A 15605-nucleotide genomic window follows, 5' to 3' on the forward strand; every position below is an offset into this window, starting at 1 on the left:
GAATTTTAATATTTATTTTAGTAAATGTCCATCTGCACTGAGTAGCTGCAGTTAACAGTAAATCCATACGGTGGCGGTATGGTCAAAGAAACACTGCAGGATTACAGGAAGTTTGTCTATTAATTTTTGTTTTCCACTAATTTCTTCTATTAATTTTTCTTTTTTACGTTCAAATGTAAATAAAATTTAAAAAGAGTTTAGAGAAGATTTCATTTTCCAATAATAAAAATGATTCCAATACAGGTGTATAGGTGCCGCGTTCACGTGTTATTGGAAATAAAGTATATGGGTAAAATGCCACACGACAAAAAAAAGGTAAAAAGACATCTTATTAACGAACAGCGTACAATGGCAATTGAATTTGCTCAGATTTGTTTAATACCTATTTAAACATTACGCTTTTTTAACAATGAATAACTTCTCATTAAATTGAAAAACTGTGTTTATGTAGCTGAAGCTAGAATTTCTGACCGCCCCAATGAGTCATGAACGCGACAAGTCCCGTCCAACATGGCGGCGCAGCGTAGGACTTACATGCAGAGCGTAAGTGAAAACACTGCTCTTTACCCCTTTCCTAACTTAGAATGTCACTGGTGCGCTGCTTCTGAAAATCGCTTCGGTGTCATTTTTCTCTCCCGGGAGTCGCTCTTCCCCTTTTAGTTTTCTTCAATATTAACTCGACGAATTCATCGGTGCCAGTGCTAGCTAATGTTGAGCTCATTAAATGTTTTGCTAACAGTCAAACAGATCCCATTTATGACACAATAACGTATCACTGTATGTAAGCACAAAGGGCATATGACATCATTACAGGGACAATCCAAAGGGTTGTGATGCAAACCGTGCATTTCCAGGCACACTCTCAGACAGTCAGCTAACTTGAGAACCGACAAGTTAGCTTGAGTGTAAACACTGTGCTCATTTCCACGGGGAAGTTACTATTACACATTATAATGTGATTTTTTTTCAAACTCTTCTCTTAGTAGTTAGTATTCTGACTCGTTTTCAGCTTTACCAAGTAATTCTTCAGGGTTAGAAGATGTCATGCTTGCCTTGATGCTATATCAAATACATGTCGAGTCGGTCTCTGGATTCCTTGGGTGAATGAAAGAAACCTGTAACATACAGGTTATTGTTTAATGCTGTGTAGCTTCAAAGCATGTGTTTTATTCTCTTTTTACTGTAGCAGCATCAGAGCTGGACAGATGACCTGCCTCTGTGTCAGATGTGTGGGGTGGGCTCGGCACCCAACTGTGTGTACAGCTCCGACGGCAAAGGAACTCAGAGTCACCCTAATGAGGATGCACACCTCAGGTTCAGGTAAAGAACGATGGATGTGAATACTAAAGTGTACAGTTTTTAGTCAGCTCTTAGTATTATGTGAGAGGTCATTTAAGTTGTGGGGATTTTGGGTTGAAATCATGCTGACTGCAATACCCATCTAGTCTTTACTTTATTAACAGTTGTCTCTTAACCAACAACATTGTCTACACTTTGATTTGCAGCATAATAGTCATGTTACAGCAGGTTGTACTGGCAGACATGCCTGGCAGTATTTCCTACCAAATACAAAAACCACAGAAAGAGTATTCAGGCAAATCAGATCTTTCACATCATGTGATTATTAAAATATATTGGAATTGCCTGGGGACAGTCTGTTCCTTCCTACCAACTGAAACCCAGGTCTTGTGTGTGTGTGTGTTTTTTTAATCATCATCAGAGGCGAGGATGGCTTATTCTTGTACGGGGTTTTTAATGGCTACGATGGCAGCAGAGTGGCCAGTTTTGCTTCGCAGTGTCTCACAGCTGAGCTGCTGCTGGGGCAGGTAAACTCCAGCCACACAGACAATGATGTCCGCAGGATTCTCACACAGGTTTGTGTTTTTATGCTTTCTGTGTGTACCTGAACGAGTCAGGTTTAATTGAACTTGACTGTCAACTTTGTCACTCTCACTCATCATCATCACATGTGTGATGTGAGTGTCTTATTTGTCTTAATGCATTGCAGATCTATTCAGAATTCCAACTGTTTTATGTAGCCCCTGAACACAGCTCCTCACAATGACTACATTTGATTTACGTTACGTATTGTAAGTTCTTATATTCTGTTTTTCTTTCCAGGCCTTCGACGTGGTGGAGAAGAGCTACTTTGAAACAATAGATGATGCTCTTGCAGAGAAGGCTCACCTGTCCAACTACCTCGTACCACACAATGAGGTGCACCCATACTCATTTATATATATACATATATATATGTAGACAGAGATTGATGGATTAAGCTGAAAATTGAGAAGAGGAGTTCTCTGCTAGTTTCCATAGCAACTGCAGATTTGGGCATTAGTGTGAGCTAATGCTCAGCCATTGGAGAATGAGCTTGTTATGTTCTAACTGGTCTCATCACCCTTTTCATTAGATAAGCTGGTCTCGATGTTCCTTCTTCTGGATCCAGCTCCCTCTGCTTTTCTCCTCCCACTATCGTTTAGAGTTCCAATTTTTAGTTAAAGCTCCACAATTTTCTGTGTTTCATATTCTTCCCGGCTTTTATTTCTATTGAGAAGATTTAGGCTATATCCACACGGAGACGAAATTTTCGTTTCAAAAATGTCTCAAATGTCCACACGTATCCACACAAAACCACTGAAAACGCTGTGGTATATATGCGAGGCCTGTTGAATTGTTGTTAGCTGTGGCTTCATTGTTTTCAGAAAAGTTGCATTTGGGGTGTAAATGCGGAAACATGAAAACAGACCTGGCTTCAAAAATTACCATATTCGAGCTCCTAAAATGCCAGATCTGTGTGTATGAAATACAATAAGAAGAAACTTTATGGACACACCTAAGCTCGTCTCTGTGTGAACAAGGCCTTAGAGATGCTTTCCCATTGCCTGGTCTTACACTTTCTTATGTGTTTATCTCTCCTTTGTCCTTACTCATCTCCTTGAACGTTTCACCTCCTACTGTTTTCTGTTACCTCTGTCACTGCTTGCCCCCTGGTTCGTCTAATTACCTCTTTCTTTATCTCTATTAATCTGCCTAGTCCTACAGGTGTTCCTTTAGTTCCTCGTCCTTTTTCTTTCCTCTGTTGTCCTCCCACTCACTTCTTGTTCTCCTTTCTCCCCTTTGATGCCTCCCGGCTGATTAGAATGTGTCATTCCATCAGAATCAGAAGGTGCAGGAGCGCCTGAAGGAGCTGGAGCAGGAGGTGTCTGGAGGTGCTACGGCTGTGGTGGCACTGATTCTAAACAACAAACTTTACATTGCCAATGTTGGTATGGACACACACACACACACATTTAGGCTGAAGTTGTCTTGATATCCAAATTCTGATCGATTGCCATATTGCTGAGATTTACATCTTAATGTCACAAACAACAAACACAGTTGACTGCCACACAGTATGTTCCATTTATTAGTAGACAGACACTTCACAAGCTGCTGTACACCAGCAGATGTCAGACTTCACACAGATTTAAACCTCTTTGACACAACAGTTGTACGTTTTCCACTTTGAAAATACAAACCATGTTGGCTCAACCAAGTTTGCTGTAGAGATTAGTTTGATATTTTGTATTAATATACATTTTTATGCCAGCTGGGGTGAAATCTGACAGTTGACTTAAAACTCTAACTAAAAAATGTATGCTCTAGTAATAGATTAAAACTGGTGTGGCAGATGCCACTGATGCTACAAACTGGTACATGACATCATCTAGTCTTGCGAACAGTAAGAGTCCTGTTTTAAGCCATGAAAGCCCCTTCTTTTCAGAGAGGACACTGGTGCTATTTTTGTCAGCCATGTCCGCTAATGCTGGATGCACAGCTTTGGCTTTAGGCAGTATGAGTAGACCAGTTGGAGTGTTTTTTCGTCAAAAAGTCTGTTTTCGGCCTTGTAAAACAGTTTATAGCACAGTGCCATGGATGCACCGACACAAGGAACATGTTTGTTGGAGGTGTTTGTTTGTGCCCAGGACCAGAATTTGCATAAAGTCCAGTGATCACCATGCTTTACTTTGTTAAAACATCATGACAATATTTGCAAAAAGTCTTGCTGGGATCATTATTTTACCCTGGCCAAAGTTTTGAACAAACATTATTATAAATATATGTGCTCAACAGACACACTGAGGGCCCCTTTCAGCCTTTGGTGTGCATACTGTGGAGAAGATTTATTTCTGCAGAGCTTACAGATGTAGCTTATGGACACATTTTTGGACTGGTACTGACTCTTTTAATTGAAAACATGCCAGCATTGTAAGTCATTGTTTTTAATCCCTGCTCTTAATTTGGGCTCATGCAGACAACAGTTGTAGGCCTAGTAGGATGATAGACTGTTTGTGTGTGTGTGGGAGTTTATATTTTATTATACAAACCCGCAGGCCATTTTAGATCCTTAACTGAGTTCAAATGAGACAGCAGGAGACAGTCACACACAGACACACCAGCCACAGACATTCCTTGGAAGGATTTCTTTTTTATGCATTATGTGTATCCATATTACTGAGTTAAGCACTCTTTGTATATGTTTTGTGTCTTTTGCTTACATGTGTGATTCTGTGGCAGGAAAAGGGAGGAAAAAAGCCCCTCACCGTCACTCTGGGTTTCATTTTCTTTTGTCCTCAAGGACATGGCTCAGAGCAGGAAATGGGGGGGGGGGGGGGTAGTAATTAGGAATGGCTCGAAAGAAGGGGCTGTTTTCACCACTGGCCCTTTGTGTGAGGGTCAGGATTTCAAAGCTGACAGAATATGAGTCCCAGTAAGGTTTAAATATAAGAGTAGGTGTGTTCTATAAAGCACTCCCAGCTGTGTGTTGATGGGAAATATATTTGACAGTTAAGGTCGTGTGACCCATCATTCGAGCTGGGGTGTGTGGGGGTGCAAAGTGTATGTGAACATTCAACATTAGATTGTGGTTGGCTGTTTTGCAGATGCACAGAATCACAGTACCGTCAGAACATCTGTCTTGTTTGACAGATCAGTGTAAATGTGGTGTCAGCACTGCCCAATTAACGCACTGTTACATGGGTACCTCCTGGTGTAATGTAGCCAGTTGGAGGCCTTGTCTGCAGATTACCGGTCGGTGTGCAGCACATATAGCCCCAGGTTTCAAAACATCAACAAATCTGATTTGGAGCTTAGTGGCATAAAAGCAAAAAAATGAATAAATAAAAAGCAAGACTTAATCAGTATATAGTTATTTATATAGCTGTAATCATTAATTCAGAGGTGCAGCTAATACCATTAATCTTGGATCTGTTCCTATTAAGTGTCTTTGTAACCTGTGTCAGTGAGCAGTAAGACCCAGTAGGACCTCATCAATGACACATCTCATTGAAAAGCAGTGATTACACCTTAGCTTTTCCAAGTAAGAGCCTGCTGTCTGTATGGTGTCATTGGCATAGATGAAAGGAAGGAGCCTTTATTCATGGTATTAGTGATCCCCTATTTGAAGAAGGTGTGTATGCTTACAGAAATGGGGTTTGTCTGTAAACAGTTTGACCACATCCAGGTGTTGACTCATCTTAAATATGTTTGTCTGTACTTTCAGGAACAAACAGAGTCCTTCTGTGCAAGTCAAGCAGTGATGGCCAGAACCAGGTTCTTCAGATTGGTCGACCTCATAGTACTGATAATGAAGACGAGCTACAGAGACTGGCCGCACTGGGTGAGACACACAGATACAGACACACACAGTGTACAGAGACAAATAGATTGAAATGATAGGTTATCTATTGTGTTCAAAATGGCTCCTTCGTTTTTCATTCAAATAGCAGCTGCTGACTCAGTCTGACTGAGAAATTGCTGTTTCTCAGTCTGACTGAGAAAAAAAGGGATTTTTCAATGGTGTCCTTAAAAAAATTAGTACTGAACAATGTCTCCTTCCCACCATGCAGCTTGCTACAGGAGTCCCTCTTCATTTATAAGCACAGACAATAAAAGGGTATAAAGCCGGGTTTATTCCAGACGTGCAACGTAAGCGTAGCGAAAGTCACTGTAAAGCACTTCAATTTTAGTCAAGAGTATTTAGACCAGCCACATTTCAGAAGCATTCTATTTTTGAGCTGTCGCGTCAATTTGCACCAACCTTGTCTAGCAGATTGGAAGTCAGGCACCAGAACACCAGAGAGTTTCCGGTAGATTTTCAAAATAAAATGCAATCGGCAGAGAAACACAGCCACAGCCTAGTATGAGGACTGAGAAGAGATTAATTTTAGAAGTAGGGAAACTGCATTTTATATGATGTAACATGCTTTCTATACAACATTAGAAAGGAAAAGGCTAGGAGAGAAGCAGCAACTGTTTTCAGGGTGGCTGCCCGTGTGTACGTGTGATGATGGAGCAAACAGAGTTTCCAGTAACGTGCTCTGAAACCCAGCCTGATACACGTAGAGAAGACCATCAGGTAAACAGGCAGATTACTATGTGAGTTTGTGAATCCCGCGGGAGCTTGTAGCATACGCACGGATACACTACGCTTCAGAAATGCGTCTCGTGGGAATTGATATCGCTCTGCAGAAGAGATAAGAATGTGCCGCTTACGTCCCACAGTTGTTTCGCGGCTGGTGTAAATCTGGGGTCAGACACATCATCTGCCGGACTCTAGGGCTGCTATTTTACGCCCAAACGCACACTGTCCTGCCTATATGTTATCTGTTTAGTCCTGTAGCACTGATTTCAAACGTTTCTTCAGGTGTTTCCTCTGTAAAGCCAAGATTTTGTTGTTGTTTGTTTTGTTTTTTCAGCATCTTTGCAAAATGTTTTTGTTCCATCTCTCCATGAAATTCAAGCACATTGTTTTCTTATTATTGTAGGATATGGTAATTTCAGTTTTTTCATTTAATTTAATTTTTCTTGACTATTAATGTGCATGCTATTCACATTAATACATGCTATGTAAGTTTTACATTGATAGGAGGCGATCTTCACTGTGTATATGTTCTTTGCATTTTGTACACAATATACAAAACCCAACTTAGACACAGTGATTAGGGGTGGGGCGGTTCACAAAATCCACGGTTCAGTTCGTATCCCTGTTCTGGGTCACGGTTTTCGGTTCGGTTTACATTGTTGAGTATTTTTTAACGCTCTAAATATACCACAGATCAGCATAAAATATATAGAACCTCTCCTTTATAGGGCTGTCTTGATAACTGCCTCTCATTTCCACCTGTTCTCTGTTCCATTTGCACAACAGCAGCTGAAGTTGATTCACAATCATGATTCCACAAAAGTGTGACTGACTTGGAGTTACATTGTGTTAAGGGTTCCCTTTATTTTTTATAAGCACTGTAGATTCATTAACATTTCTGTAAATGCACCAGTATTAGCCCGAGGGCCATTTTTCATCTGCCATCTCTGGACAGATGTTAAAAGGTCACCCTAAAAACCAAAAATCAATACAACTTCATAAAAAACTTATATATGTATAAAACTTATATACATATAAATTACTCAAGAGATTTAAACAAGGTATTGTAGAGTCGGAAGCAGGGTAAAATCAGTCTAAATGTGATTCATGCTGGTAGGTCTGTTTATCCATCCATCCATCCATCCATCATTGGAACCCACATTGTCCTGCAGTGTAGGGCCACGGGGGGCTGGAGCTATCTACAGGTGAGAGGCGGAGTACACCCAGGACAGGGCACCAGTCCGTCACAGACAAGCAACAATAATAAAACATCAAGTCAAAAAATGGTAGTCATATAATTATATAATAAAACAACTGGTGTACTGCAAGCAAGAAAATATAACAGCATTAAATAATATAATGATAACATACAATGTGGATGGATCTCAGCGCTCTGAGAAGAAAGCGACGCACTTTGTTCTTGGAACATTAGTTTGACAGGTCGACACATTGTCTGGGCATACGTTTTTACCTGAACTATTCGAACTGGTCGGAATTTTAGAGTGGACGCTCAGGCGGAAAAGCTTCATCAGGTGCTAAGAATCCACCCAGGTCAAACAGTACTGTCTGCCAGACCTGTTGTTTATCTATTATCATGCGAGCACACCCACCTCACTGAACATTACCCGCTTGTTTTCATCACTCATTCAGGTAATCAGATATTTGGGCAAACAAGCAAAACTGTGAAATCCCACATAGTGGCAACATCGTCCTCCTCCTTCTCAAACATGTTCACCTAAACCGCTGGTTCTGCAGGTTTCCCTTACTGCCCCCTTCGTGCTACAATATGCAGCAGTTCTTATGTTTACAATTTGGCCCAGTGGGGGAGAAGACAGTCAATGAATAATTTTGTACATTAAACATACATTGGCATATATGACTGTGTCTTCCCAAATCAACAGCTTGTGTTTCTGCAATATTGTACAGTGGTGGTAACACAGGGGTTTTCTGTCCGGTATTTCTATTTGTTTCTATTGTATAGACACTAATAGCTTTAGAATAGAGGTGTAGAGGCAGTTACACATCATTTCATGTGTGCAAATACCATAGCATGCACTATAACCTGCTGCCTTATAAAGCGAAAATCTGTCTTAATTCCCCACTCCTTTTTCTCTGTGTTCGGTTGAGAGTCACATAATTATTCTGTTAGAATGATTTGTTGAATGATTTAAAGGAAGTGACAGTGATTCCATTAACCCAGGCCAAGGTGACCTCTCCCTTCATATTTTCATTCACTCTCAAACACACATACATCTCTTTCCCCCTCCCACCACTCACCCCCTGCTTCTATATATCCTTTTTTCTTATTGCTTTATCCTCCCACTCCATATAGTATTTCATGCTCCTCCTCCTGCTGTCCTGTCTGAACCTTTTGTGTCTTCTCTCTTCCAGGTGTGGATTCAGCTCGCATAAGGCAGGCAGGTCAGATAGCAGGGCAGAGCTGCACCAGGAGGCTCGGAGACTACCGGGTCAAATTTAACTACAATGAAATCGACCTGCTCAGGTGAGTTCACAATACCGTATGATGACTGGTCCAGCTCCCACAGCCAAGTTACTCTTAAGTTCATTCTTTCTTCTTCTTATATTACACTGGTTCTTGGTCCCATTATTGAACACTCGGATATTGTGAATGGTTAGGTGGAACACATCTTCATCTTTCTGTTCTTGTTGCCCTCTTATTGTTTGTCATTCTAGCATATGGCATATTCATGTATGTGTTTCTTTAAATGTGTTGTCAAGAGATAAAAGACACAGAAACTGGATGTATTGAGAAGTTTCCTATATATATATCTTTTTATATATAATGTCTATTTAGTTTGGCCAAATTCTTTTGAAAATCATGCCTTTTTACCAATACTACTAATACTTAAAACTGTAGTATCACATGGCCCATATCCCTGGTGGCAGAAAAGGAAATAAGCCTGTAGTTAAGGGAGGAAGGAACGGCTTAGTATGCCTTTGACTTTCTATCAATGTCTGCACTCAGCAGTGCCTGACTGGTGATGACTGTGTCTCCACATTATGGTCTTTATTATCAGATCTGAATACACTCCAGGTTCTCTCTTACCACAGCTGAGCCTCTTGAAATTCCACGATCAGGGGGCCTCCCTCTCTCACACTTCTCATTTCCTGTTCTTGTCTGCTGTCCAGGCCAGAGAATTTAGGCTGAGATATCTATGAGTCAGTCAATTATGATCCTCAGTAAAACACATAATAGAATCTTTGTAGTTTTTTTCTCGTTATTGTCTACAAAGAGAGTTTCATGTGAACAAAGTGTAAGTGATTCTTTGGAACAGTAGGTTTACTCCATGTAGGTCAGGTGCCTGTGTCTTTTTCAATCAGGGTCCTGCCACTTTCTCTCCACATTATCTCCCAGTACTTCTTCCAGCTATGACTTTCACATGCCCCTCTCTTCTGTATATTTCCACTTCTGCATGCAGTCCTTGTTTCTTTTGACCTCTCACTTGTTTTTAATATTAATTTCTAGACTAATCTATCTTCTCCTGTCCTCCTGTACCATCAGTGTGGCTAAGTCAAAGCCAATTATCGCAGAGCCAGAGATATATGGCAGCCAGTCGTTGGATGGGGTCACGGGCTTCTTGGTGCTGATGTCAGAAGGTCTAATAAATGCTCTTGAATCCGCCCACGGCCCCGAACAGGCCAATCAGGTTAGCAGTTTTATCCTACGTTTCTTCGGTTAATGTTTATCCTCTTTCTATTTCAATTCTCCTTTATTTTCTGTTTTTTCTTAATCCACTTCTGCTTTTTCTGTCCTCCTACCTTCATCCTTCTTACACCTTTGATCTCCTTCCACCTCTTTTCTCCTTTTTTTCTTCGGCTTGCTGTTTTCCTCCTGTTTGTAATTCTCTTCCTCATCCTTAGTTCATCAACGTTAATATTGTTCTTATATTCTTCCCCTGACCCCCCATCTCCTCTGCTGTCCTTCGTAGGAAATTGTTGCCATGGTAGCAGCAGAGCTGGCCCAGCATACAAGTCTGGAGGCAGTGGCTCAGTCAGTGGTGGAGCGGGTCAAGCGGCTTCACCACGACGTCTTCGTGTCTGGCCGTCAGAGGGCAACCTACTGTTCTCGGCATGAAGACATGACACTACTCATCCGCACACTCAATTACCCGCTGGCTGATGCCCTCACGCCCACGCAAGGTAAGAAATGCCATTCTGGGAATAATACTCATTTCATGGAAAGCCTGTCGGGGAAACAGAGCACTCTACTGTCTACATCAACACAATGCTCCTTGTTTCGAGTCAGATGGATAATGTGTTATTCATATAGACTCATAAAAGAGGTTGTGACCAGTGGATCCCACCCCCTTTTGCCTTGAGAGCATCATGAAAAATTACACATTTTTAAGAAAACAAAAATTCTTTTTTAACATTTTTGGAGCAACTCAAAAAATGAAAAATTGTGATTAGCTTTACAGTTTTAAGTGTTAAATGTTAAAGGTTAAATTAGCAGTGTGTTGCTGCATCTGTCGTTGTGTCTGATACTAAGTAAATATGTAACTAAGTATCATATTGTTCCTACACTGAAATCAGAGCCAGAGCTCTGGACTTGGTCAGTAACAGAAGAACAATGTTGAAATGTAAAAATAGTAAAAAAGATTCTTCTTAAATTTGGAGTGGGTTTGAAGGTTTTTATGCATAGATAAAACTAGTCTGGCATCAAAAAAAGCAACCAAAGGAGTGCTGCACTTCAAAAACGATGTTAAAATAAATCTTATTTTATCTGTTTGTAAGCAGTCAGCCTTAATAACAAAGAAACATAATCCAAGTATTATAAATGTTTGAACCAAAATAACAAAGTTCACCCAGTCTACCCAGTGTGCCTCCAAAGTGCTCAATTTGGGCTGAGCCTGCCCACTGTTTCCTCTGTTTTATTTTTTTTTTATAATGCCACTTGTTACACAAAAACGTTAAATGGCTCTGGACTCTGTAATTTCACGCTGATTAAAACCTGTATTTGTATGTTTCCTGCACTTTTTTCAGGCGGTCGTATTTATCCTGTGTCAGTGCCCTACTCCAGCAACCAGAGCACCAGTAAAACCAGTGTCACCCTCTCACTGGTTATGCCCTCCCCAGGTACCCTAACCAATGGAACCAACACCGCTTCCACTTTGGAAGAAGGCACCCCCACACCAGGGTAAGTCTGGGTTGCGTGTTTTCTGTTTCCTCTCCTGTTGTGCATGATTTAAATAAGCTTAATTTTTGCTTTTGAAGCCACTATCGCTGTGTGTTTGCTTTTTCACACTGATGCTCATTCTGTTGTCTCATTGCTGTAGGGAGGGTACTCGGGTGAGCTTTACTCTGGCTCCACACTACTCTCCCTACTGTTGTGTTTATTTGCAGTGTATTTTAAATAAGCAAGATTTTCTACTCCTTTGTCCCTCCCTTGTTATGTTTATTTTCGGTGAGATTGATTTTCATTCCCCTGCGTCTCGCCACGGTTATGCTTATTTATGTGTAAGCATAGTTTTCACTTCCCCATAGTTTGGCTGCTGTCTCCTGTGTTTCATTCCACAGCTCCTTTCACACACTAGAGAGGAAAGACTGATTAACGACAGCTGGAAAACTATTTTAATATTTATCTTTCCCATTTAAAATATACCTCATACAGCTGTGTAAGTATAAACATTTCAGACACTGTTGTGCAAAAGCAAATTACTGCTTCAAAGAATTCTTCGAAGAGAAATTAGCACTTTTTGAAATAGCTGATTAAAGCGTTAGATACATTGTGCTTTAAATCAAACACACTAACAACACTGGTATAAAGTGCCAATACATTACTTTTACTGAATAAAAAACCACTGTGACCATATGCTATTTAAGTGATAGGGACATGGGTTCTATATAATATATTGTTAGCATTACATTGATCAGAAAGCATGACTGTTTGACAGCCTCTGTCCACATTGATATGCCTGCTTGAAAGTGATCTGTGTGTAAGTACACATTAAAAAGAGCTGCTGCTTTGTGGTTGCTGCATGTATACCTTTTCTTTTTCAATTTTCTCCCTGGTGTAGTCCCCTTCAAGGATTGCTTCTCCATCTTCTCTCCCTTTATGAGTTCCACTCTGTTCCTTTCTGTCACTCACTGACTCACATCTATATTTCTCTTCCTCATTGGCCCCGACTTGCCAATATCCATCCTTTGTCCTACACTGTCCTTGCCTCTCCTTTTTGCACTCCTTCAGCACGTTTCACCCAGCTACCTGCCAAGCTTCCGTCAACATCCTGCAGCCTATAATTGAACTCCCTCTTTCCCCTCTTCCTTCTCTCCCCCTGTCCACCTCCCTCTTCTCTCTTTCAACCACCGCTCCTCCGCCCCGTCCACTCCCTCTCTCTACCTCTCTCCTGTGTCTCTCCACCCACCATATGGACACCTTTGCCCCCTCTTCTTCCTCTTCTGTTCCAACCCTTATACCTGTCTCCACCCCTTCCTCCACCCTCCCCAACCACCCATCTTCCCCCCCTTCCTCCTTCTACTCCTCCTCCTCCTCTCTCCTCAGCAGTCAGAGCCCCACAGCCACCCTTCAGTCTACCAACACACAAACACAGAGCTCCAGCTCCAGCTCGGGAGATGGAAGCCTGTTCCGGCAGAGAGGGAGCCAGGCGGCGCAGCCTGATGAGACGGGCAGGGTGCCACCCTACGTGGACTTCAGTCAGTTTTACCGTCTCTGGGGAAGTGACCACAGTGACAGCCAGAGCACCCAGGGAGGCCTGGGACCACAGTGAAGAGGATGGATTTTCTGGCAACAAGGCAGCATGGATTGTAAATGGGGCAGGATTTTAAGAAGTTTGGGATATCTGATAATCTGCTATCAATGTATCATAAATAAAAACAAGTGACCTAAATGTGCATGGGGACACAAGACGGAGGTACTGGGCTTTCAAACATTGTGCTATCAACACTCCAGCCCTTCTGTATTAGAAGAAGATTCGAGAGTAAATACATGTAATCCAGACTATAGAAATAATCATGTGATGTTGGGAATGATGACATACTGTAAGGCCTTAATGGAATGAATGAATGCATATGAAAGTACTTTTTTATGTATAATGGAAATATATCTTCAGATTAATCACAAGCGTCTATGGGCTTCTCTCGCCTTTGATACCAACTGCTGTCAACACATTTAACAGCTTCTTCCAGTTATTTTTCCAACAAACTACAATAGCTAGAAGCATACAAAATATTTGTCCTACAAGGGCAAAGATGTTGAAGTGTGAAACTGGTGTAAGATGGCCAATAAGTACAGTCATGGCCAACAATATCAGCACTCTTGCAATTCTCCCAGTCACATTGCAACAACACAAAAAACGGGGATGAAAAGTGAAACCTGATTCCTGACTGCATCATTTTCTCCATGCAGTGGAGAAAATGATTGGCACCATTAACTATTGGTAACTATTTGGTAACACACTCTTTATTTATTATTAAGATAACTGAAATCCGTTGCTTCCTTTCTTACCTCTCTGCTGGAACTTTGGACCACTCTTCTAATATACATTGCTCTAGGTCATTCAGATTTGAAGGATGCCTTCTCTCAGCTGCTGTTTTGAGATCTCTCCACTATGGGATTCAGATCTGGGCTCATTGCTGGCTATTTCAGAACTCTCCAGCGGTTTTTTGTAACCATTTCTGGGTGCTTTTTAAAAGGTGTTTTGGGCCATTGTCCTGCTGGAAGACCCGTAAGTTACATAAGTTTTGGCAGACTGTACTCTGGCTTTTTTATGCCTTTGTGTCAGTAGTGCCCTCCTAGTGTGAACTGACACTGTTGTACCCTGTGTCTGCAGGTCAGCTTGAATTTGATTGGAAGTTGATTGAGGTCCTTTATCCACAATTTGAACAATCGTTCATTGTAATTTCACATTAATTATGCTCTTCCGTCGACGTCCAGGGAGGTTTGCTACAGTGACGTGTCTGTCTGAGGACCATGTCTTCTACATAAAGGACATCTTCTACACAGTGTGTCAATGTAGAAAGGAACTGTTGAAAGATCAATGCTAAATTATCTGTCTTCCTCCTTATGCCATGAACATATAAATCGCCCAAAAGATTCAAATTATTGTTCAATTATGTTTTTGGTATCTTCAGAAAGCATTATTTTGTATGAGTGTGTGGCTATGTGGAAAAAAAGCTTTTTTTGTTTTACCCCCATAACTGAAAGCAAGATTAATGACTGAAGGTTTCTGTTCTAAACTTCACTTGCAGTACCTGCATTTTAGGCGAGGCAGCAAGCCATAAATCTAAATCTGATGCCGACCAAAATGCTCAACCTTGAGGTTTTTAGGGATCATCAGATTCAAGAGATTTAGTGACCATGTAATGTAAGGCAATCTGTAGTTGTAAGAGTTTTACCTTAGCTACAGTTGCCCACACTTGACTATGAAGCATTGTCTGCTCATTGAACATGACTGAGGAGACGAATGGAAGAAGACCTCTCTGACACTCCAGCAGCACGTCATTGATGGATGTTGAGTGATGGAGTTGAACGCCATCAGGCTGTGTTCAAGATGCAGTGAAGTAAAAATATGATCAACAACCATGTGATTGTTGAGAGAGAGGGGAGGTTCTATAGGTAGAGTTGAGTGATTGTTGGACCAAGCGGAGCCATCCATCAAAGTCAAATGCAGCAGTCACAGCCGTGCAGTGTTCTGGCCTGTGTGTCACCCTGACTTTAGAATCAATAATTAGAAGTTCCAACTTAAAATGTGAATGCTCCATCTTTTTATCTCACAAAGAGGATTTCTGAGGACCTTAGAAAAAGAGCTGGTGTTGCCCATCAGTGTGGACAAGGATACACAACTACCTCTAAAGAGTTTGCACTCCACATATCCACAGTCAGACAGTAAACAGAAGAGAATTAAGACTGTTACCTTCCACAGGAAGCAAGAAGTAAGATGTCTCAGAGGTCATATAGGACCCCAGGGGAACCTCTAAGCAGCTAAAGGCCTCTCTCACAGTGCTAATGTTAATATTCATGAATCCACCATCAGGACAGCACTACTGCCCGCCATGAGGTCATTTCAGTCTGTCTGGAGGTTACCAAACATGTGGACAAACCAGAAAACTATTAGGAAATTGTTTGGTTGAACTGACTCCTGAGGAGATGGCGAGGTGTCTTCATTATAGCCTACTGATTGGCAGGGTGTCTTTTTTTTGTACAAATGGGCAAAAGTAG

At 41.3% G+C, this 15605-nt stretch overlaps 1 protein-coding gene across 5 annotated transcripts; it reads left to right on the forward strand.

Moving 5' to 3' along the window:
* Positions 1-494: 494 nt before the first annotated feature.
* On the forward strand, positions 495-13503 carry tab1 (TGF-beta activated kinase 1/MAP3K7 binding protein 1). Of its 5 annotated transcripts, none has more exons than XM_028407620.1 (11): positions 495-543; positions 1187-1320; positions 1721-1874; positions 2122-2217; positions 3143-3269; positions 5546-5662; positions 8798-8909; positions 9930-10074; positions 10357-10567; positions 11411-11564; positions 12930-13503. In XM_028407620.1, exons 1-11 carry the CDS (start codon positions 511-513, stop codon positions 13153-13155), a joined length of 1509 nt encoding a protein of 502 aa, XP_028263421.1. In that variant the 5' UTR covers positions 495-510; the 3' UTR covers positions 13156-13503. The 5 variants fall into 5 exon arrangements, with proteins under 5 accessions (XP_028263421.1, XP_028263429.1, XP_028263456.1 ...); XM_028407628.1 differs by having other exon boundaries at positions 12933-13503; XM_028407655.1 differs by having other exon boundaries at positions 3161-3269.
* The last annotated feature ends 2102 nt before the right edge of the window (positions 13504-15605 follow it).

The sequence above is a fragment of the Parambassis ranga genome, chromosome 1, assembly GCF_900634625.1.
Source record: "Parambassis ranga chromosome 1, fParRan2.1, whole genome shotgun sequence".
Classification (NCBI taxonomy): domain Eukaryota; kingdom Metazoa; phylum Chordata; class Actinopteri; family Ambassidae; genus Parambassis; species Parambassis ranga.

Bases quoted from the DNA above. Each gene is read 5' to 3' on its own strand.
- tab1 (XM_028407620.1), top strand. From the start codon at position 511: ATGGCGGCGCAGCGTAGGACTTACATGCAGAGC. The intron at 1,321-1,720 runs GTAAAGAACGAT...AATCATCATCAG, and splicing joins GATGCACACCTCAGGTTCAG to AGGCGAGGATGGCTTATTCT. The intron at 10,075-10,356 runs GTTAGCAGTTTT...TGTCCTTCGTAG, and splicing joins GCCCCGAACAGGCCAATCAG to GAAATTGTTGCCATGGTAGC.